The sequence below is a fragment of the Oncorhynchus clarkii genome, chromosome 26 (assembly GCF_045791955.1).
Source record: "Oncorhynchus clarkii lewisi isolate Uvic-CL-2024 chromosome 26, UVic_Ocla_1.0, whole genome shotgun sequence".
In the NCBI taxonomy this organism is placed as follows: Eukaryota; Metazoa; Chordata; class Actinopteri; order Salmoniformes; family Salmonidae; genus Oncorhynchus; species Oncorhynchus clarkii.
In genome coordinates this window covers 517195-540774 of record NC_092172.1, presented here as the reverse complement: position 1 = coordinate 540774, position 23580 = coordinate 517195, and the positions used below count along the sequence as shown (strand labels likewise).

The following is a 23580-nucleotide window of genomic DNA, read 5'->3' as shown; positions in this document are numbered from 1 at the left end:
CTACTTTGAAGAATCTAAAATCTACAATATATTTAGATTTGTTTAACACTTTTTTTGTTACTACATGATTCCATGTGTGTTGTTTCATAGTTTTCATGTCTTCACTATTATTCTACAATGTACAAATAATACAACTAAAGAAAAAACATTTTTGTAAATGTTTGTATAGTAAATAGAAAAACTTGTTTTGAATCCAGTGTCGTTTTGTATCAGTTCATAAACCATGTGCCATGGAATCGGTACATCGGAAATCTCTTCCCAATTTATTTGCAATCTATATTGCACAGCTGTCAATGTTTTGGTATTTATATCAAACTGGTACTCAAAAGTGCTTTTTCATGACCACTTTCAGATTAAGCCAGCATGAGATCTGTGCCCTTTTGTTTGCTCATCAATATATGTCACATCTGCTATGTCTTTGTACATTACAATGCAGACAGACATGTCAATGAATCCACACATTTTAGAAGTGTGTGAATAGTTCAAGTGCAGTTGGTCTACAGTCTCAACTGGTGCAACATCACAGCATAATTAGTAGTTAATTCCTCGATCATATGAAGTTAGCAAACATGATAGCTAACATTATATTAAAACTGGTAAGGTTCAGATGAATACTGCTTGCAGGCCAATACTAATTAAACCTCTGCTATCCCACAAATAGTATTTGATCACACAGCACATAACAAAATAAATATAAGAGTTTGCCTCCCACTAAAAATCGACCAACCAGTGAGGCTAGTCTCCCTTGTGTAGCCTAATACAATGTATTTACATATGTGAATTTCTTGACATGTATGGGAATTGAATGTCAGCAATGTGTTTGACTGTGGAGTTGACAGCAGAGGAAAAGCCCATAACAGGAGTTGCATTCCTCTCGGCCTCATCTCTGCCACTGACCTTCCTGTCTAAGCCTCTGGACTGGTGGTCTTCCGAGGCTATTTATATAAGATGATCGCCTCCTGATCCTCTTGAAAAAAGATATGAACACATGCTCAAAGATTAAAATATAATTTGTTGTCTGCCAGTCAAAAATAATCAACTGGGATTTTTAACTAGGTGGCAAAAGGACAACTGGGTTATTTATTTGACCACATACATTCACAATCCACATTTCTATGGTTCAAAAGCACCCAATTTACTATAAACGTTATTGTAACCTGGCAGCATGATTTAATTTGGAACTCTTCTGTGCGTTATAAAGTGTTTACTCTTTATGTTTCAGTTTCAGTTTACTTAAATCTTGTTAAATAATCGCCTCCTTATAATGCATAATCTCTTTGAATTTCCGAAGAAATTGGTTTAAGGTACAGTATGTTTTGCACTTCACACATTGCTTTTGCACCAAGACATGGCTTTGTTCATCATATTGTTGCAACAATTACAAAAATTCCTCTAAAAATAACTCAGAATGTTTGTTTCTCTATTTATTTATGTATTTGTAAAAAGTCACTACATCTTAAGAGAAGACATGACACACAACAAATGCTACTAAAAGATACATCTGGGTCAATTGAGGTCAACTATGCAGTGTTTGACATGAGTTTAGGACCTGTTGCATTTTTGCAACCTGGGGTCTCACAGGGTTGTTTAATTCATCCAGTTCACAGAAACTCTCCTCCTGAACTTGAAAATGTGTGGACTGTTACTCAAACTCTTGAATAGATCATGCATTGATGTCAATGGGATGTCAATGGGAGATTGGTGCAAAAATATTTTCACTATCTATACAATCTACACAACAGGACTAACTCTATATCAGATACTGTATACTCAGTGTTTGTTCACTGTTAGCTCATAAACTCCCTACTTTCTAAGAATTTGGCACAGTTCGATTGAGTCTCTGCAGGCCCACAGTTCCCTCCATCTGATCAAAAGCCAAGGCACTGGCAATAGCGACTGCGAGGGCTTGGCAACCACTAAGCACTTGGGGGCCGATTCTGACCCTAGTTAAGAGTGTGTAAATTCCCTTTTTATGGACTTTTCTCTCTGTGTGAACTTAAGCATGAGAATAACGTGCTATTCACCCACTATTCGTTTGGGGTGGAGATCTAAGAAATTAAGGTGTGGCGGAGAGAGATATGCCATATTCTGACATTGACTTAATTCCCTCATACATTCCACCACCTTTACGTGTGAGGAAACTATGAATAAGGATATAAAACTGTATTTTTCCAAGCATCTACAACATATTTTGACACAATCAGAAATAACAGCATTCTCCATGCATTGTAATTTATAAATTGATAAGAGCTATTGATAAGACCATGATAAATGAGTAATCCGTTTGGAGAAGGGGATTTTAAATACACATAGCAATTGTTTTAGCTGATTTTTCCACTATGGAGACAAATTCCATTTCATTCTGTTTATCTTTCTGTCCCTGCTGAAGAAAAGCAGGCCCAAACCATGATGCTGCCACCACCATGTCTGTGGAGTTGTTCCTGAGGGTCACTAGCATTAGTGGATCATATTAGGTTAACATTGTGCAATAATTTGGGAATGCCTATTTGAATCATTGTGGAACTCAGACCACACGTAGTGGGTTAAACCTGGAGTGTGGCGAACAGTTCACGCATCTGGACTGGTGTCAAGAGGTCCATGATTAGTGAGGATTGGTAGATTTGCAGTGGTCTGATACTCCTTCCATTTCAATATTATTGTACACAGTATACAGTATTTTGTGTGTAAAGGCTTTCCAAACAAGCTTCATGATGCTCTCTGCGCTTTTAACGGATTCATCACAGTACATTTTCGGAGACTATTGCACACCAAAAATGTTCAACATTGGATCATTCAGAGATCCTCACTGAACAAAGTTTGCTGCAGATTTTTAAATGTATTTACAAGTTGGTGCTGAAACAGAGACTAATACTGTATATATTTAGAGGGCGTTCTTTCATTGATCCCTATACTCTGAACCCGTTTTCTCGATGGAGAGTCTGTTGACAAAATTGTAATTAAAGGTATACTGTATTTACAGGGATGGCTTAAGATAAATGTACTGAAAACCCTATTAAATTAAAACTCCACAAGAAAATATGTTGGCCAGCAATTGGGAGGGTTTTCAGCAGCTTAGTTAAATGTATTTAGGCCGCGCAAGGGAACCACGCTTGCAAAGCACGTTACGCACCTGCATAAGGTAAGTCTAAATACCATCTACTCAGAAGTGCGTAAGAAGGCCCTCATAGGGAAGGCGTACATTTCTTAAGTTGGAATCAGGCCCTTGGCACCTCAGTCACACTAAGCCATCTGCAACTGCTATGTGGTTAAGGCATAGGCCACAAGTGTGTGACATCCAAAGAACAACCAATATTAAATAGTGCAGTATCTTTGCAAATGTTCTAGAATGATTTGCAGTCCACAGGTATAAAAGCATGCTTTTAGAAAAGGTATAATTTGCCTTTATAGTGAACCACCACAGCGACAAAGCCATTTGTTCCTAATACAGTAATTGACAACATCTTACCTCTACCATAGACCACATAAACTGGTACCACTCTTCCAATCATGGGTGGCCAAAAAATATCTAACAGAAAGCCACACCTCCAATTGAATTTCCCTTTGTGCCTTGCCTTTTGGAGTGAATAGTAGAGTTACCACCCAGGACTGTATTTGTTAGACAGAGACATGGTTGTTGAATTCGTTCATTTTCAGTCCTGTGGTCTTCACCAAGTGAGTTCCTTAGCATATGTTATAACAATACATTACATATCCCATCAGGCCTTGATTGAGACCTAGTGTTACCCTAATACAGTAGCCTGAAACTGATGGTTTACAGGCCACATCAGGCCTGCAAGTGGGGTCGCAAAATTATTTCCCCAAATTCCCAGATTTTCAAGAAATCCTGTTTGAAAGATTTCCTGCGTATTCCCTCCCGTTTCTAGGAATGTTCTAACCGGGAATTCTGGAAAACCTGGGATTTTTTTGTTTTGTTGTAAAGGTTAACAATGAGGTAAGGTATGGCAGAAGTTTATGCAAGAGGGCTTTATAGACAAAGAGTGCAATGCATTGATCTATGCAACTTCAAAGAGGGCCAGTCTACTTTTTGATACAAAAGGAAATGATGTGTGCTGAGCCTATCGCCCATAATAAAGCGCAATGCGCAATGATAAACTGCGTCCAATGGCTTCAATACAGTGACCTCTGCATTCATATAGATGATATCGCCATAGTCAATAACCGGAATGAATTTGGTTTCTGCACTTTAACGAAAGACTGGACACGTTCCTATTGAATGAGCCTATTTTCATTATTAACTCATCAACATGCTTTTTGAAAGATACTCCACATGACCAAAAGTATGTGGGCACTACTCTTCAAACTTCTCATTCCAAAATCATGGGCATTAATATGGGGTTGGTACCCCATTTGCTGCTTTAAAAGCCTCCACTCTTCTTTCCACTAGATGTTGGAGCATTGCTGCGGGGACTTGCTTCCATTCAACCACAAGAGCTTTAGTGACGTCTGGCACTGGGTGATTTGGTCTGATATACCACTGCTTTCAGCCAATCAGTATTCAGGGGTGGTTCGAGCCCTGAATGCTGATTGGCTGACAGCCCTGGTATATCAGACCTAATCACCCACTGGTATGACAAAACATTTCTTTTTACTGACCTTATTATGTTGGTAACCATTTTATAATAGCAATAAGGTACCTCGGGGGTTTGTGGTATATAGCCAATATACCACTGCTAAAGGCTGTATCCAGGCACTCCACGTTGCGTTGTGCTTAAGAACAGCCCTTAGCTGTGTTATATTGGCTATATACCACACCCAATCATGCCTTATTGCTAAACTAATGCATGCTCTAGAATGCCCTTCAAGCCAATCAGAAACAAGTATTCTACAGTGCCATGGTTAAACCCCATTATAAACTGGGTGATTTGAGCCCTGAATGCTGATTTGCTCACAGCCGTGGTATATCAGACCGCATACCATGGGTATGACAAAATATTTATTTTTATTCCACATTACGTTGGTGACCAATTTTTTAAATTTATTTAAACGTCAATGTAAACTAAGGATTCAATTAAGCAATAAGGCACCTCGGGGGTTTGTGGTATATGGCCAATACACGGCTAAGGGCAGTATCCAGGCATCATGCATAAGAACAGAACCTTAGCCGTGATATATTGGCCATAAACCACATTCCGTCAGGATGTATTGGTTACTTTAATCATCAGTTTTCATCGCCATTTTCAAAAACATGTAAACCATAAGATTAATATGAAACGTCTCATATACAAACATGCGTTCCCCATCCACAATGTTCACATTTATAACCACAACTTTTTAACCAACATAAATGTATGCCAATATGCTCAGCTCAAACTCCCTTAAAAGGTGCAGAAGTGTGTAGTGGAACACTACGTTCTCCTCAGAGATTACTGGTAATAAGAGGGCTAGTATTTATAGATGTGCCTTTCAATGATGTGCCCACTTAATCCTGGTTTACCCTTCTCCATCCCCACGCCTGGTCCTCACTCTGCAGCCCTCAATTCAGTCTCTCCTTGGAACCAACATAATCAGAGGTAAATATATTTTTAAAAGTCATCACTTAGAATTCAGACGACATTGAAATATACGGGGAAGGACATTGGTTGGATCCTGATTGCAGGAAGGAAGTGTTTTTCCTCAGGATACAAATAATATTTTGGCATTTTCTTGCTGTTAATTTCTTTGTCTTTGACCTGCAGGTAAAGAGCAAGCATGTCTACAGAGCGGTTTGACTGCCATTACTGCAAGGAGTCCTTGTTGGGAAATAAATATATTATGAAGGAGGATACTCAGTACTGCACTAAGTGCTATGAGAACTTGTTCTCCAATTGCTGTGAAGTGTGCTCTCTGCCTATTGGGTGCAACTGTAAGGTAATAATTCTGTACTGACCCCATATAAATGCATATTTTCATGTGTATAGAGTATGATACACTGAGTATAGAAAACGTTAGGAAAACCTGCTCTTTCTATGAGATGACCAGGTGAATCCAGGTGAAAGATATGATCCCTTATTGATGCCACTTGTTAAATCCACTTCAATCAGTGTAGATGACGGGCAGGAGACAGATTAACTGACTTGCCTAGTTAAATAAATAAAAATGAAGGATTTTAAAGCCTTGAGACAATTGAAACATGGATTGTATGTGTGCCATTCAAAGGGTGAATGGGCAAGACAATATTTTTAAGCGCCTTTGAACAGTGTATGGTGGTAGGTGCTAGGCGCGCCGGTTTGTGTGAAGAACTGCAACATTGCTGGGTTTTTCACGTTTAACAGATTCCCATGTCTATCATGAATGTGGGAGGTGGGGGGTGCAAGTCAATATTCGGAAGGTGTTCCTAGTGTTTGGTGTACTCAGTGTACATAAGCACGTCAGCGAAACTGAAGTACACGATTGTTAGGTTTAAAGGGGCAGTCCAGTAAAAAATGTGATTTTCTGTTTTTGTAATGATATTTCCATGACCTCACCATGAGGTCAAAATAACACTGAGTGTAAGTGGTTTTTGAAGAACAAATAAACACCTGGAATTTCAGCCTGTTCAGGTGGGATGGAGTTTTTGGCCCAGATCATGTCACAATCTGTTCTGATTGTTCTGACCAATGACCAATCATATTTTATTTGCATATGTATCCTCCTACTTTGAAGGGGTAAGGGGGTAGGCTCTCTACAGCCTAGACGATCCTATCCGCCAATCAATATGTATATTTACATTTCTATCAACACAGCCACACGGTCAGACTGAGCATTTCAATAGCGAAAGGAGGCTCATGAAATAAGCACACAAATTAAAAACACTGCATTGGGGCTTTAAAACCTTTCCTAAGGTTTGGTTTGAACCAGCAAAGTTGTGAAAAACATATTTCCAAGGTCTATAAAGACATCTAATTAACTGAACTGCATCACTGTCTTAAAGCCACACTCCTTAAGTGCACACACCTTCAAACAAAGAATGGACCACCAACAAAAATTTGCATCCCATGACATTTTGACATGAATTATTGTTGTTCTCAAAGAATGACTTTCCATGGGAACAAAATGGCTTAAAAAACATGCTTTTAAGCTATATATAATTTCTTCAGAAATTCGCCAATGACAACAAAAACCAACAATACCAACAACCAAACTTTTTTTGTGATGATGAGGTAAGACAGTTGATAAGGAAGACAGTAATCTTAGTAAGGTACTATTTATAAATCATATTCTTTCAAATTCTTCAATCGAATCATTTAAATTTCTGTGGCAATAATAACCATCAATCCAATCAATCCATTACATGGTTAACACTGTCTGTATGTTTGTTTGATAGGATCTGTCCTATAAGGATTGCCACTGGCATGAGCAGTGCTTCAAGTGTGCCAAATGCAGCCGCCCTCTGGTAGAAAAGCCATTTGCAGCTAAGGATGAACAACTTCTCTGCACAGAGTGTTACTCCCATGAGTACTCCTCCAAATGCTCCACCTGCAAGAAAACCATCATGCCAGGTGCTGTAGGACAACATTGATGATGATATTGATTATTCTAAAATATGTATTTTAGTTCACATTGTTCTTCCCTGAAAAATGCGTGATATGATATGTCAATAACTACCACTACTGCTCAGTCCCTATTGGTGGAGGTGTTCTATTTCTGCAGGCCTACTACTGCATGTGCAGTACAGTGGCAGTTGGTGCCATTGAAGATTAGGAGGGAGGATTTTATTTTTTATGAGAATGGCCTCATTTGTCATTTCTCCCAGTCCCTGATGCTGAAAAACATCTCCACAGCATAATGCTGCCACCACCATGCTTCACCGTAGGGATGGTGCCAGGTTTCCTCCAGACATGACGCTGGAGGAGTTAAAGAGTTAAATCTTGGTTTTATCAGACCAGATAATCTTGTTTCTCATGTTCTGAGAGTCTTTCGGTATCTTTTTGGCAAACTCCAAGTGGGCTGTCGTGTCTTTTACTGAGGAGTGGCTTCTGTCTGGCCACTACCATAAAGGCCTAATTGGTGGAGTGCTTACAGGGAAGGTTTTCCTTCTGGAAGGTTCTCCCATCTCCACAGAAGAACTAGAGCTCTGTCAGAGTGACCATCGGGTTCTTGGTCACCTCCTTGATTAACCAGTTTGACCGGGCGGCCAGATCTAGGAATAGTCGTGGTGGTTCCAAACTTCCTCCAAACTTCTTCCCATTTCTTGGGGACCATCAATCCCTGCAGTAAGTTTTTGGTACCCTTCCCCAGATCTGTGCTTCGACACAATCCTGTCTTGTCGCTCTACTGACAATTCCTTTGACTTCATGGCTTGGTTTTTGCTCTGACATGCACTGTCAACTGTGGGACCTTACAGACAGGTGTGTGCCTTTCCAAATCATGTCCAATCAAATGAATTTACCACAGGTGGACTCCAATCAAGTTGCACCTGAGCTCAATTTTGAGTATCATAGCAAAGAATCTGAATACTTATGTAAATAAGGTATTTCTGTCTTTGTTCGTAATACATTTGCAAAAGTCTGTACAAACCTGTTTTCACTTTGTCATTTTGTGGTATTGTGTGTAGATTGCTGTTTTATTTCATCAATTTTACAATAAGGCAGTAACGTAACAAAAAGTGGAAAAAGTCAAGGGGTCTTAATACTTTCCGAAGGCACTATATTAACATTAGCTCTGTGTACATCCAAGGGCCAACCGTGCTGCCCTGTTCTGAGCCAATTGCATTTTTCCTACATCCTTCAATATGTTTTGACCATGATAGTTTACAATCCAGTGTTACTCCAAATAGTTTAGCCATCTCAACTTGCTCAATTTCCACATTATTTATTACAAGATTTAGTTGAGGTTTAAGAATGATTTAGGAATGACTTGTCCTGAATACAACGCTTTTAGTTTTTGAAATAAATAGGACTAACTTATTCCTTGCCACCCATTATGAACTAACTAACTAACTCTTTGTTGTGTTGCAATCACTTCAGTCAATGTAGTAGCTGATGTGTATTGTGTTGAGTCATCAGCATACATAGACACACTGGCTTTACACAAAGCCAGTGGCATGTCATTAGTAAAGATTGAAAAAAGTAAGTGGCCTAGACAGCTGCCTTGGAGAATTCCTGATTCTACCTGAATGATGTTGAAGAGGCTTCCTTTGAAGAACACCCTCTGTGTTCTGTTAGACATGTAACGCTTTAGCCACAATATAGCAGGAGGTGTAAAACCATAACACATATGTTTTTCCACCAGCAGACTGATCGATAATGTCAAAAGCCGCACTGAAGTCTAACAAAACAGCCCCCACAATCTGTTGGATAGCCTTAAATAAATACCATTCCCCTCTCTTCAAAACTGTTTTTGAGTAGACTAAATTGCTAGCTGCATTAGCTGGCGAGGTAAGTGAAAGTGAAAAAAATATAACGGAATATAGGTTGCTCTCTCTCTCTCTCTCTCTCTCTCTCTCTCTGCTGCTGCTTCTCCTTAATTTTTTAAGAAATTAATTTGTTCAGAAGTGTTAAACTATTGTCTTTCTTTCTCTTTGAGTCAACTACTTACGCATTGCATTGCTAGCTAGCTGTAGCTTTCACTACCAGATTGCTGTGCTTTGATTGAGTGGACAACATACAGTATGAGTCAAAAGTTTGGACACAGCTACTCATTCAAGGGTTTTTCTTTATTTGTAGTATTTTATACACTGTAGAATAATAGTGAAGACATCAACACTATGAAATAACACACATGGAATCATGTAGTAACCCAAAAAGTGTTAAACAAATATACATCTATTTTAGATTTTAGATTTGTCAAAGTAGCCACCCTTTGCCTTTATGACAGCTTTGCACACTCTTGGCATTCTCTCGATCAGCTTCACCTGGAATGCTTTTCCATCAGTCCTGAAAGAGTTCCCACATATGCTGAGCGCTTGTTGGCTGCTTTTCCTTCTCTCTGCAGTCCAACTCATCCCAAGTCATCTCAATTGGGTTGAGGTCGGGTGATTGTGCAGGCCAGGTCATCTGATGCAGCCCTCCATCACTCTCCTTCTTGGTCAAATATTCCTCACATAGCCTGTAGGTGTGTTGGGTCACTGTCCTGTTGAAAAAAACAAAAATCTCATATTTGGACTCATAGACCAAAGGACAGATTTCCACCGGTCTAATGTCCATTGCTCATATTTCTTGGCCCAAACAAGTCTCTAAACTTGACTTGATGTCCTTTCGTTTTTTTGCAGTACTTCAACCACGAAGGCCTGATTCACGCAGTCTCTTGAGAAACAGTTGATGTTGAGATGTGTCTGTTACTTGAACTCTGTAAAGCACTTATTTGGGCTGCAATTTTTGAGGCTGGTAACTCCAATGAATTTATCCTCTGCAGCTGAGATAACCCTGGGTCTTCCTTTCCTGTGTCGGTCCTCATGAGAGTTAGTTTCATCATAGCACTTGATGGTTTTTGCGACTGCACTTGCAGAAACTTTCAAAGTTCTTGAAATTCTCCGCATTGACTGACCTTCATGTCTTAAATTAATGATGGTCTATCAATTCTCTTTGCTTATTTGAGCTGTTCTTGCCATAACATGGACTTGTTATTTTACCAAATAGGGCTATCTTCTGTATACCACCCCTACCTTGTCACAACACAGCTGATTGGCTCAAACGCATTAAGAACAAAATAAATTCCACAAATTAACTTTTAACAAGGCACATCCATTAATTGAAATGCATTCCATGTGACTACCTCATGAAGCTGGTTGAAGCTGTCATCGAGGCAAAGGGTGGCTACTTTGAAGAATATCAAATATAACATATATTTTGATTTCATTAACACTGTTTTGGTTACTACATGATTCCATATGTTTTATTTCATTGTGTTCATGTCTTCACTATTATTCTACAATGTAGAAAATACAAAAAATAAAGAAAAACCCTTGAATGAGTAAGTTTTTCCAAACTTTTGACTGTTATTGTATGTCAGTTCATGCTGCAAGAGCTTTGATAGGTTGGAGGATATTCTCTGGAAGTCGTCATAATTACTGTGTAAGTCAGTTATTATGGGTGAGAACCATGAGCCTCCTAGGTTTTGTATTGAAGTTGTTATACTCAGGAGGAGGATGTAAAATAGCTGTCCTCCGGCTACACCATGGTGCTACCCTACAGAGTGTTGTTGAGGCTACTGTAGACCTTCATTGAAAACCAAGTGTTTTTATCAGTTATTTGGTGATGTTAATATATTTCATGTATTTTGATCTAAAAATAATATTTCATGAAATTCTTTCAGTAGGATGGTCATCTCCTTTCTTTTCTGAGGAGCCTTCACTGGTGCAGTAGGTTTTCGTGTCTTGTTTCCATGTGCTGACTAAGCTGTCCTTCGCCTGCGTTAGGTTCCCGCAAAATGGAGTACAAGGGGAACAGCTGGCATGAGACCTGCTTCCTGTGCCATCGCTGCCAGCAGCCAATAGGAACCAAGTCCTTCATCCCCAAAGACAACGGCTACTTCTGCGTGTCCTGTTTTGAGAAGCAATTTGCCTATCAGTGCTGTGCCTGTAAAAAAGTAAGAATCTTGCAGTCTCATGGTTTAGACTGTATGTTAAATAGTGACAGTTCTTTTACAGGTTTATATTTACACCATGACAGAATATTTTAGGATGTAGACATAAGCAGCACTCTAGAATAATGTGTAATTGTATGTGTTGTGTATGTCAAAACTCAACCCAATTTGTTTTCCATTAGTTCAGATTGAGAGCTCCAAAATGATATATCATACACTGTGATTGGAGTAAGCATGGTAAAGTTATGCTGTTTTAAAAGTTAATAAAAGTGTTCTCACTTAGAAGACAAGTAGGAGAAAAATGCCCTTGAAAGATTTTGTTCAGTGCTAGAGACCCACACATGAGCATGGTTAACCCCTTCATTATCTCAGCCAATCATGGCTAGATAGGAAGGATCCTGTGATATGGAATTGGTTAGCTAGTTAGACAGCACACTGCAGCTCACTGCCACTACCACACTCCATTCCCCCAGGGTGCTGTAGCACTTAGGCCCCTAAACCTAATGAGTGCAGCAAAATCAGTAGGCTAGTTATTGGTTTTGTAACATGTGGGTGCTCTTCCGGGATACATTTTAAAGTTGCACTATTCAGAAATCGCTCTGCCGTTTCCAGGTTGCTAAAACTCTAATAGTTCACTTAATTTCAGATTATGTGACAATATTATATAGTATATTATAGAGAATCATTATTCCATCTAAACTGCTGTGAATATATTTTCCTGGTCCAAAAATATTGTTGTTTCAGCTGTCTGAGGCTGGTGTACAAAACCGAAAGTAAAAGACGCAAAAACAAAACTGATGAACGGGAAACATAGAAATAGTGCACATAGAATAGATCTACCGCTTCTTAGACATGCTTTCAAGTAGAATGATAGATCTTTAACTCACATTTCTATGTGATTTTTTTCATGTAGCCAAAAATGTTACATATTTCCATTTTAACATTTGGGTGCTCAATTGGGGCAGATTAAGTAATGGCGCCAGAGTTGAAGGCTGCCGTTTTACAGGCTCCTAACCAATTGTGCTAATCAACAAACATGGGGGCTCCTCAGGGGTACATGCCTAGTCCCCTCCTGTACTCCCTGTTCACCCATGCGTGGCGAAGCACGACTCCAAAACCATCATTAAATTTGCCTATGACACACCAGTGGTAGGCCTGATCACTGACAACGATGAGACAGCCTATAGGGAGGAGATCAGAGACCTGGCAGCGTGGTGCCAGCACAACAACCTCTCCCTCAATGTGAGCAAGACAAAGGAGAAGATCTTGGACTGCAGGAAAAGGAGGGCCGAACACGCTCCCATTCACATCGATTGGGCTGTAGTAGACCGGGTCAAGAGTTTCAAGTTCATTGGTGTCCACATCACCAACAAACTATCATGGTCCAAACACACGAAGACAGTTGTGAACGACAACACCTTCGTGAACGACAACACCCACTCAGGAGACTGAAAAGATTTGTCATTGGTCCACAGATCTCAAAAAGTTCTACAGCTGCACCATCGAGAGCATGGTTGCATCATCGCCTGGTATGGCAACTTCTCGGCGCTACAGAGGGTAGTGTGTACAACCCAGTATATCACTGGGGCCGAATCTTCCTGCCATCCAGGACCTATGTACTATGCAGTGTCAGAGAAAGGCCCCAGAAATTGTCAAAGACCCATGTCATTAGACTGTACTCTCTGCTACCGCATGGTAAGCGGTACCGGAGCTTCAAGGATGTATCACAACCGGCTGTGATTGGGAGTCCCATATTGCGGCGCACAATTGGTCCAGCGTCATCCGGGTTTGTCCGTTGTAGGCCATCATTGTAAATAAGAATTTGTTCTTAAATGCCTTGCCTAGTTAAATAAAGGTTACATAAAAAAAAGTCTAGGTCCAAAAGGCTTCTTAAAAGCTTCTAACCCCAAGCCATAAGACTGCTGAACAATTAATCAGATGGCCACCCGGACTATTTGCACCCCCTCGCTATTTCTTATCTATGCATAGTCACTTCACCCCTACCTACATGTACAAATTACCTCGACTAACCTGTACCCCTGCACATTGACTTGGCACCAGTACCCCCTGTATATAGCCTCATTATTGTTATTTTATTGTGTTATTATTGTATTTTTTTTTACTTTAGTAAATTTTGTAAATATTTTCTTAACCAACAATGCAGTTTTAAGAAAATAGAGTTAAGGGCTTGTAAGTAAGCATTTCATCCGTTTAATTCGGCGCATGTGAGAAATACAATTTTATTTGATCTTAGCAGTCTGGGTGGTTTTAAACTGGTATGGTTTGGTAGACTCATTGTTTATTTGCTAGGTGAGGTTTGCAGTAGCGCCAACCCGAGTTTCAGTTTGCAGGTTATCAAGATAGATTATGCTTTTTTGGTCAACAGAAATGTTTGGTGTGGACTTGCCAGCGAAGGTAGTCAAATGTTTGCAGCTGGTAGTTGTTAGCTACTGTAGGGCAGATGAGATGTTTTACTCATGGGCCAGAACATTTTGTGTTGACTGTTTTACAGGATTAGATATACCAGTTTGGAGTCTGGAGAAGTCTGCACTGTTGCACTGTTGAAAAAGCAGATGAGTAGGGATGAATAGAGGGGAGATAGTGTGTGTTACCTGCCAGTCAGTCTTGTTTCTAAACCAGTTTCCTCCAGTGATCAGAGTGGAGCTAGTTTCCACAAGCGATCAGGTTTGTGTAACCTCAGTGAAAAGTCAGGTGTGTCAAGGGGCTGTGTCTCTCAAGGAGAGTTTTGAGGTATCCCCAGTTTGAAGTTACTTATTTTCAGAAGAGTGCTGATGGCAAATCCGACAGGGAAGAGATGATTTGTATGGGGAATTGGAGGAAACATTCTTTGCAAAACTAGACAGTGGTTACCCAGAAATATTTCTCCCTAGAGAGGAAGGTGAGTCTTTTGTGTCTCTAGCTGAGAACTTCTTGGCAGAGATACAGTATGTGATGTAGTGTACCCTATGCAGGTTGAGAACAAGGTTGATTTATGTGTCAATTTATGGGGTACGTTCTTGGCCAAAGTAGGGTAGGGAAGTTTATGTGAAAAAAAATTTTTAGGAAGGAAAATAGATATTGGTGACTATGAGGTCTTTTCTTTTCTTGTTGGGGAAGGTGTTATGGAATAGGTTAGGTCATTTAGACAGCACACTACAGCTCACTATCATTACCACACTCCATTTCCCCAGGGGGCAGTAGCACCCAGGTACAAGTGCTGTGCTGGCACCAGCTGGCAAGCTGTTATGCTACTGATTTGGTTGTTGGCCATGAGGCTTTTTGTTTATGTTTGAATCTTTAGTTTGGGAATGCCTTTTTGTAGTTTTTCTTTTTGTATATATTTGTTTCCGTCACTATCTGAAAATAGCCATCCATTTTGGCTCACCGACTCAAATGAGTCAAGACAGAGCTGGCCCTGGACCAATGTAAGGTTGTGGTCTCCCTGGGCACATTTGCATTCAACACTGTCCTCAAACGCTGATTTCTCACATTAATGCACACATCAAATTAGGTTACAGACCACGCACTGTAGCTAGGCCTAAGACCCCTAGACCTAATGAGTGAAGCAAAATCAGCTAGTTATTGGTTTCATAACACCTGGATTTAATATTTGTATTCCTATTTATGGATCCCATTCAAGTTTGTAATTAAGGCACATGGAAGTTCACCTGTTCAATAAGGACTATCATACGGCGGTGGTAGGACAGTCCAGTACATTACTGCGGCCGAGCTCCCTGCCATCCAGGACATCTATATCAGGAAGAAGGCCTGGAAAATTGTCAAAGGCCCCAACCACCCAAGCTATAGACTATTTTCTTTGCTGCCACATGGCAAGATGTACTGGTGCGTCAAGTCTGACACAAACAGGCTTTTGAACAGCTTCTATCCCCAAGCAATACGACTAAGAAATGATTAACATAATAGCTACACGGACCGAGTTTACCTTGTATCTTTATTTACCTTTTATTTCAGGATTTGCACTGTCTCTATGCACACTCACATGGCCCTACACACTCATGCACACACTCCAACACACTCAAAAACAATCACTCCATAATTTGCTCGCTCACACATAATATGCACATACATTTATACTGACGCTACACATCCACCCACACACCCACTCACAAGCAAGCTGATACTACTCTGTTTGTCTTATATCCTGTTGCCTAGTCACCTTACCCTTATACATATCTACCTCCATCACTCCAGTATCCCTGCACATGTAAATCTGGTATTGGAACTGACTTTTTTAACATTTCCTGTATTTTGTATGCTTACTTAGTTTGTGTATTTCATATTTTTTATTATTTTATTTTTTTCTTTCTAGTAATACATTGTTATTGATTATTGCATTGTTTAACTCTACTTGTGCATGTGACATAACTTGAAACTAGGACTCGTGTCATGCAGTGCTGTGCTGGCGTGTATATCTCCTTAAGGCCATTACGACCGGTGGGGTGACCTACAATGACAAACCCTGGCACCGTGAGTGTTTCCTGTGCATCGGCTGTAAGAAGCAGCTATCAGGACAGCGCTTCACCTCCAGAGAGAACTACCCCTACTGTCTGGACTGCTTTAGCAACCTCTATGCCAAGAAGTGTGTGGGTTGCACCAAACCCATCACCAGTGAGTCACTCTACGAATATTGTCATTCATTTTGTCACCCTTCATGCTACATTTTTCTATTAATATTCTCTATTTATGCCATGCAATCACACATCACCTGTTGGTGTTTGTAACATCATATGTGGGCACTTGTATGTGTGTCTGCAAGCATTATTCTGCATAGTATGCTGTTTTCTTCTGGCACTAAGGAGGCGGTTAAGAGCATTGGGCCAGTAACCGAATGTTGACTGGTTCAAATCACTGAGCCGACAAGGTGAAAAATCTGTGGATGTGCCCTTGAGCAAGGCACATGTGCCCTTACGACTCACAAAAGCAGGTCTTAGCGGTAAACGCAGTTGATAATGTCATGGATTTTGAGAGCAAAAGTCAGCCTATGCCTTTTGTGCCGGTGAATCTGGTATTTGGAACAAACTATTGGTTTCCTCCCCGTTTCATTTGATGAAAAAACAACCATAGCCTAACCTGGCTGGTTTAGCAGCATTGGTTTAGGTGCGTCTTAATCCTGGCCATTAGCCAAGTAGCCTTTGAATAAAGGGGTTTTAAATGTTCTACTGAGATTGCTTTGAAATATGAGGTTTTTGCTATCATGCCTTTTCATTATTCACATACCTGCATACTTAATTTCGCTTGTTCAAGTACGCTATCCATCCCCAATTTCAGTGCCCCTCATCTGAGTACCAACACCCGTTCTGCCAGTCACATTCTGTTAAAGGTCTCAAAAGCGCACACATCTCTGGGTTACTCCTCTTTTCAGTTCGCTGCAGCTAGCGACTAGAACGAGCTGCAAAAAACACTCAAACTGGACAGTTTTATCTCTTCATTCAAGACTCAGTTATGGACAGTTACAGACAGTTGTGGCTGCTTCGCGTGACGTATTGTTGTCACTACCTTTTTGCCCTTTGTGCTGTTGTCTATGCACAATAATGTTTGTATTTGTATTTTATTTTATTATGGATCCCCCAAGGCAGCAACTAATCTTCCTGGGGTCCAGAAAAATTAAGGCAGTTTATAAAATAAAATAAAAACAATACAATACATTCAGATTTCACCAAACACTGTGTGCTCTCAGGCCCCTACTCCACCACTACCACATATCTACAGTACTAAATCCAAGTGTATGTGTATGTATAGTGCATATGTTATCGTGTGTGTATGCATGTGTCTGTGCCTATGTTTGTGTTGCTTCACCCCCCCGTTATTCCATGTGTTTTTAAAAATATTTTTTAAATATATTTTTCCAACTTGCATCAGTTAATGGATGTGGAATAGAGTTCCATGTAGTCATGGCTCTATGTTTTCACTGTGCGCCTCCCATAGTCTGTTCTGGACTTGGGGACTGTGAAGAGACCTCTTGGGGTAAGCATCGGTGTCCGAGAGCTCGGTACATTCAACAATACCTCTCAAGTAGTGATGAAGTCAATCTCTGCTCCACTTTCAGCCAGGAGAGAGTGACATGCATGTTATTAATATTAGCTCTCTGTGTACATCCAAGGGCCAGCCGTGCTGCCCTGTTCTGAGCCAATTTCAAAAAAAAATTGTGGCACCTGACCATACGACTGAACAGTAGTCAAGGTGTGACAAAACTAGGGCCTGTAGGACTTGCCTTGTTGATAGTGTTGTTAAGAAGGCAGAGCATCGCTTTATTATGGATAAAATTCTCCCCATCTTAGCTACTACTGTATCAATATGTTTTGACCATGACAGTTTACAATCTAGGGTTACTCCTAGCAGTTTAAGTCACCTCAACTTGCTCAATTTCCACATGATTTATTACAAGATTTAGATGAGGTTTAGGGTTTAGTGAATGTGTTGTCCTTATTCCTTGCCACCCACTCTGAAACTGACAGCAGCTCTTTGTTAAGTGTTCCGTTGCTGTAGTAGCATCCGTATACATAGACACTCTGGCATTACTCAAAGTGAGTGGCATGCCGTTTGTAAAAATAAAAAAATCAAGGGGCCTAAACAGTTACCCTGGGAATTCTTGATTCTACCTGGATTATGTTTGAGAGGATTCCATTAAAGAAGTGTTCTGTTAGACAAGCATTGTATCTGGTCAAACACATTTTTCCCCCAGAGGTTTACTAAGGGTTGGTAACAGGCTGATTGGTCGGCTGTTTGAGCCAGTAAATGGGGCTATACTATTCTTCGGTAGCAGAATGACTTTAGCTTCCCTCCAGGCCTGAGGGCACACACTTTCTAGTAGGCTTAAATTGAATATGTGGCAAATAGGAGTGGCAATATCGTCTGCTATTATCCTCAGTAATTTTCCATCCAGATTGTCAGACCCCGGTGGCTTGTCATTGTTGACAGACAACAATATTGTTTTCACCTCTTCCACACTGACTTTACGGAATTCAAAAGTACAATTATTGTCTTTCATAGTTTGGTCTTATATATTTGGATGTGTAGTGTCAGCGTTTGTTGCTGGCATGTCATCCTTAAGTTTGCTTATCTTGCCTTGGAAAAAGTAATTAAAGTAGTTGGCAATATCAGTGGGCTTCGTGTTGAATGAGCCATCTGATTCAATGAATGATGAGCTGATTTGGCTTTTTTCCCCAAAATGTCATTTAAGGTGCCCCAAAGCTTTTTACTATCATTCTTTAAATAACTGATCTTCGTTTCATTGTATAGTTTATTTTTATTTAGCTTAGTCACATGATTTCTTAATTTGCAGTGTGTTTGCCAATCAGTTGGGCTGTCAGACTTATTGTGTCAAGCGCAGCTTCTGTCAAGCGCAGCTTCTGGTTGCTCCTCATTACACACCACAGACCAGCAAATATTCTTTACAAGAGAGGTTTGTACCATGTTTTGTGCTGCTACCATGTTGTTCTGCTGCCATGCTGTTGCTACCATGTTGTCATGTTGTGTTGCAATCCATGTTGTGTTGTCTTAAGTCTATCTTTATGTAGTGATGTGGTGTCTGCCTTGTCATGATGTGTGTTGTCCTATTTTTATTTTTTTAGCCCCGGTCCCCGCAAGAGGCCTTTTGGTAGGCCGTCATTATGAACGAACTTGCCTAGTTAAATAAAGGTAAAATAAAAATAAAACCAAAGACACATTCTTCCAGTATTTAGTCCTCCTAGAATGCCATATCAACAGAAATAAGTGGCATTGCCTTGCAAAATAGCCTATCCATAAACATTTTAAATGCTCAATTTGTCAAATCAAATGTGTTTGGCAGATGTACAAATCAAATGTTATTTGTCACATACACATGGTTAGCAGATGCTAATGCGAGTGTAGCAACATGCTTGTGCTTCTAGTTCTGACAGTACAGTAATATCTAACAAGTAATCTAACAAATTCAGAACAACTACCTTTTTATATATATTTTTTGTATATTTATTTGCTAATATTTTTTTTAACTTTAGTTTATTTGGTAAATATTTTCTTAACTCTTCCTGAACTGCGCTGTTGGTTAGGGGCTTGTAAATAAGCATTTCACAGTAAGGTCTACACTTGTTGTATTCAGTGCATGTGACAAATAAAGTTTGATTTGAATTAAGAATATAAAAGTATATGGACGAGCATTGTCAGTGGAATGGAATAAGATACAGTAGAATATAATATAATAAAGTATATACATGAGTAATGCAAAATATTTAAACATTTTTAAAGTGACTATTGTTCCATTTATTAAAGTGGCCAGTGATTTCAAGTCTATGTATATAAGCAGCAGCCTCTATGTGCTAGTGATGGCTGTTTAACAGTCTGATGACCTTGAGATAGAAGCTGTTTTTCAGTCTCTCGGTCCCTGCTTTGATGCAACTGTACTGACCTCGCCTTCTGGATGATAGCGGGGTGAAGAAGCAGTGGCTCGGGTGGTTGTTGTCCTTGATGATCTTTTTGGCCTTCATGTGACATTGGGTGCTGTAGGTGTCCTAGAAGGCAGGTAGTTTGCCCCCGGTGATGCGTTGGGAAGACTGCACCACCATCTGGAGAGCCCTGCTGTGGCAGGCGGTGCAGGTGCCATACCAAGCGGTGATATAGCCCGACAGGATGCTCTTGATTGTGCATCTGTAAAAGTTTGTGGGTTTTAGGTGCCAAGCCAAATTTCTTCAGCCTCCTGAGGTTGAACAGGCGATGTTGCGCCTTCACCACACTATCTGTGTGAGTGGACCATTTCAGTTTGTCAGTGATGTGTACGCCGAGGAACTTGAAGCTTTTAACCGTCTCAACTGCGGTCCCTTCGATTCAGTGCCTTAAATTGAAACAATACGGCACATTCTAAAACACACACACATGCCTATCTGCATACTTAATTTTGTTTGTTCAAGCATCCATCTCCAAAGGCAGGTTGACGTTTATTGGGATGAGTCTTGTTCTTGAGGCAGAACTGAGCGATTTCCGCTAAATGGGCATGCTGCAAATTCAATATTGGCTATTTTGTAAAAATGAATGAAAACAGTGTGGTTAACATTAGCGTTAAGGTTAGAGTTAGGTTTAAAATAAAAATGCATGACTTTGTAGCTGTGCCAGTTCGTGACCACTCAGCAGAGCTGTCTTCAGAACAAAATTCATGACAAAAAACATGAACATGCTTTCCAAAGACCGCCTTTCACCAGGTTACCAAAGACACACACTTTCAAACATATTACAATTATTCGGTCCTATAATGCAGTATCAACAGTATGCCTAAGCTATGTTTTGCTTATTGAGAACGTGCCCCACACATACAATAAAAAATATATATTTTAGGAGAAGTGCGATGGATAAAGACATGTAGGCAATTACAACAATGTTGACTGCCAACACTCCAAACATAGAGGCTATTGGGGAAACACTGGCAGTTTTTTACTCGTTACTGTAGCCTATGCTATTTAATAAACTGTATTATCAATCCATAAAGGACTAGGAAGAGAATATTCCCTTCCCATAGCCGACTTGGAATTGATGACCACACAGACGTTCAATAAGCTGGAAAACTTGAGACAAACGCATGCAGTATTAATTAAGACATGGAACACATTAACTCCTTGTTTATTCATCAACCCAGCTCTTTCTCACTGTTGCCAGTTATTTCACTCATAATTACGGCTGTGAAAATAACGATAGCACTACAGCCAGCGCTTAGATTTACCATTGCTTTGTTAAAATAGATCCCTAGGTGTGTCTGTGGAAGAATCTCAATTGCATACTCCTCACATCCTCTCCTCCTTATTTATTATTTTACCTTTTATTTAAGTAGGTAAATCAGAACACACAATCAGAACACTTTCTTATTTACAATGACAGCCTAGGAACAGTGGGTTAATTGCCTTGTTCAGTGGCAGAACAAGAGATTTGTACCTTGTCAGCTCGGGGATTCGATCTAGCAACATTTCGGTTACTGGCCCAAAGCTCTAACCACTAGGCTACCTGCCGGCTTATGACAAGTTAAAGGAGGCGAGGAGAGGACGCGAGGAGTATGCAACTGAGCTTCTACCCATATCTGCATCCTTGTGTGATAGGTCTGGCAGGAGCCAAGTACATCTCCTTTGAGGAGCGCCAGTGGCACAGCGAGTGTTTCACCTGTATGCAGTGCTCCGTGTCTCTAGTGGGCCGTGGCTTCCTCACCCAGCGTGACGACATCCTGTGCACCGACTGCGGCAGAGAGAAGTGACCTCACTGGGGAGATCGCAACCTTATGACCTTTTAATAATCCAGCACAGGTCACACCACACTCGAACCATACTACAACATATTCTGAAACACCACACCAAAACCCTACCCAGCAGGAAGTGACCTCAGCAGATGGTCACTATATTGACCTTTACATCGTTCTATTGTTGTTTCAGTGTTGTGACATTTGTGAGGATAGGAGCCTTTGATGTACACCTGTAGCTTCCCCCTTCAAGAGTAGTAATAGAATCTTATGACAAGTTAAATGTATGATTTACAGAATAATCTCACTTGTGATAATCTAAATGACAGGGATGTACTTGACATCAATTAATTTGTCTGCACATTAGTCTTTGCTGTTTGCATGTTTTATGTTTTCATCATTATTAAAATCAAAGTAATAGTAGTTTAAATAAGGTGACAATCTAAATTGAGTGGTTCATTTTTGTTCAAATCTAAATTCAGACCTTGATTTATGAATGCATCTGTGATGTTAAATGAATTGCACCGCTTTGCCTTAATGAATAAAAGTTGTGTGGTTACATGTGTTTTTTCTGTTGTACTGAACATGTGGAGGGCTGTTTCTGGTATGACCATCTTAAACCAGAGAAATGTGTAGCAATAACGCCATCCAGAGGATGTAACTAATTGTCAGGTCACATACAGTGCACTATACCTGCAGGAAAATAGACACTACATATATAGAAATGCATGTACATTGCACTATTCTTGCAGGAAAATAGACACTGTACGTACATAGAAATGTATATAAAGTTATGTCACCTTATTCAAATGGCTGAAACACCTTTCAGATAAACTTTACATATTGGAGTAACACTTGCTTTTTCATATGGCCTGTTACATTTCTACAACATTCAGAATGTTGCGCCTTACTAAACATACCCCAGTTCATACTGTATATAATATAGTCACCTACTTTTTCCTGGATACATTGTCCTCCTAGGCTGAGAATAAGTGGTGTAAAATGCTGACAGACTTCCTCTCAGGATGGGAGTCACATGATGAGGTCAAACTACAGGGTTTCTAACACTCAGTGAAGGAAACTAACCACACGATCGAAATGGGGACAATTAATTTTAATAAATATGAATAGATATTCATCTACTGCAGCGCCAGCTGTGCCATCAGAGACTCTGGGTTCGAGCCCAGGCTCTGTCGTAACCGGCCGCGACCGAGAGGTCCGTGGGGCGACGCACAATTGGCCTAGCATGGTTAGGGAGGGCTTGGCTGGTAGGGATGTCCTTGTCTCATCGTGCACCAGCGACTCCTGTGGCGGGCCAGGCGCAGTGCGTGCTAACCAAGGTTGCCAGGTGCACGGTGTTTCCTCCGACACATTGGTGCTGCTGGCTTCCTGTACCGGAGTTGTAGCGATGAGACAAGATAGTAGCTACTAAAAAACAGTTGGATACCACGAAATTGGGGAGAAAAAGGGATTAAAAAATATATATGTTCATCTAATCTGAATATATTTTAAAATGTCATGATAAATTTGTATAATTGTCTGTGTGACAACACTGTTAACACTTCACTTTTTTTGTTCAGTTGTAGATAATTGATTAAATAATTTTTGCTTTATTTTTTGTTTCAAGTATTCTAACTTTCCAGATATGGAGAAAAGCATCAGCATACACCAACAAATACAGTAGAAATTAGTTTGAAAGCCTTCACCTAAGTGCAAATCTATGCAAAACCTACCACCCCAAAAGACAAATTGTTCACACAGAAGCCCAATTCTGATATTTTTTTCACAAATTGGTCTGTTGATCAATCAGATCAGAAAAAGGTTTGATGTGAAAATATCAAAAGTGATTGGATTAAAGACAAATT

The 23580-nt window shown here is 40.1% G+C and overlaps 1 protein-coding gene across 1 annotated transcript; it reads left to right on the top strand.

Annotated features, from left to right (window-relative positions):
• The first annotated feature begins 5453 nt into the window (after nt 1–5453).
• Nucleotides 5454–22274, top strand: LOC139384860 (four and a half LIM domains 5). Its single transcript, XM_071129758.1, has 6 exons — nt 5454–5531; nt 5697–5868; nt 7304–7478; nt 11336–11505; nt 15945–16131; nt 21582–22274. The coding sequence occupies exons 2-6, from the start codon at nt 5710–5712 to the stop codon at nt 21731–21733; spliced, it is 843 nt and encodes a 280-aa protein (XP_070985859.1). The 5' UTR covers nt 5454–5531; nt 5697–5709; the 3' UTR covers nt 21734–22274.
• Nucleotides 22275–23580: the final 1306 nt, after the last annotated feature.

What these genes read in the sequence shown, in the direction of transcription:
- LOC139384860 (XM_071129758.1), top strand. Translation starts at nt 5,710, where the DNA reads ATGTCTACAGAGCGGTTTGACTGCCATTACTGCAAGGAGTCCTTGTTG. An exon ending in CTATTGGGTGCAACTGTAAG is followed by an intron (nt 5,869 to 7,303) that starts GTAATAATTCTG and finishes TTTGTTTGATAG; the next exon opens with GATCTGTCCTATAAGGATTG. An exon ending in CAAGAAAACCATCATGCCAG is followed by an intron (nt 7,479 to 11,335) that starts GTGCTGTAGGAC and finishes CGCCTGCGTTAG; the next exon opens with GTTCCCGCAAAATGGAGTAC.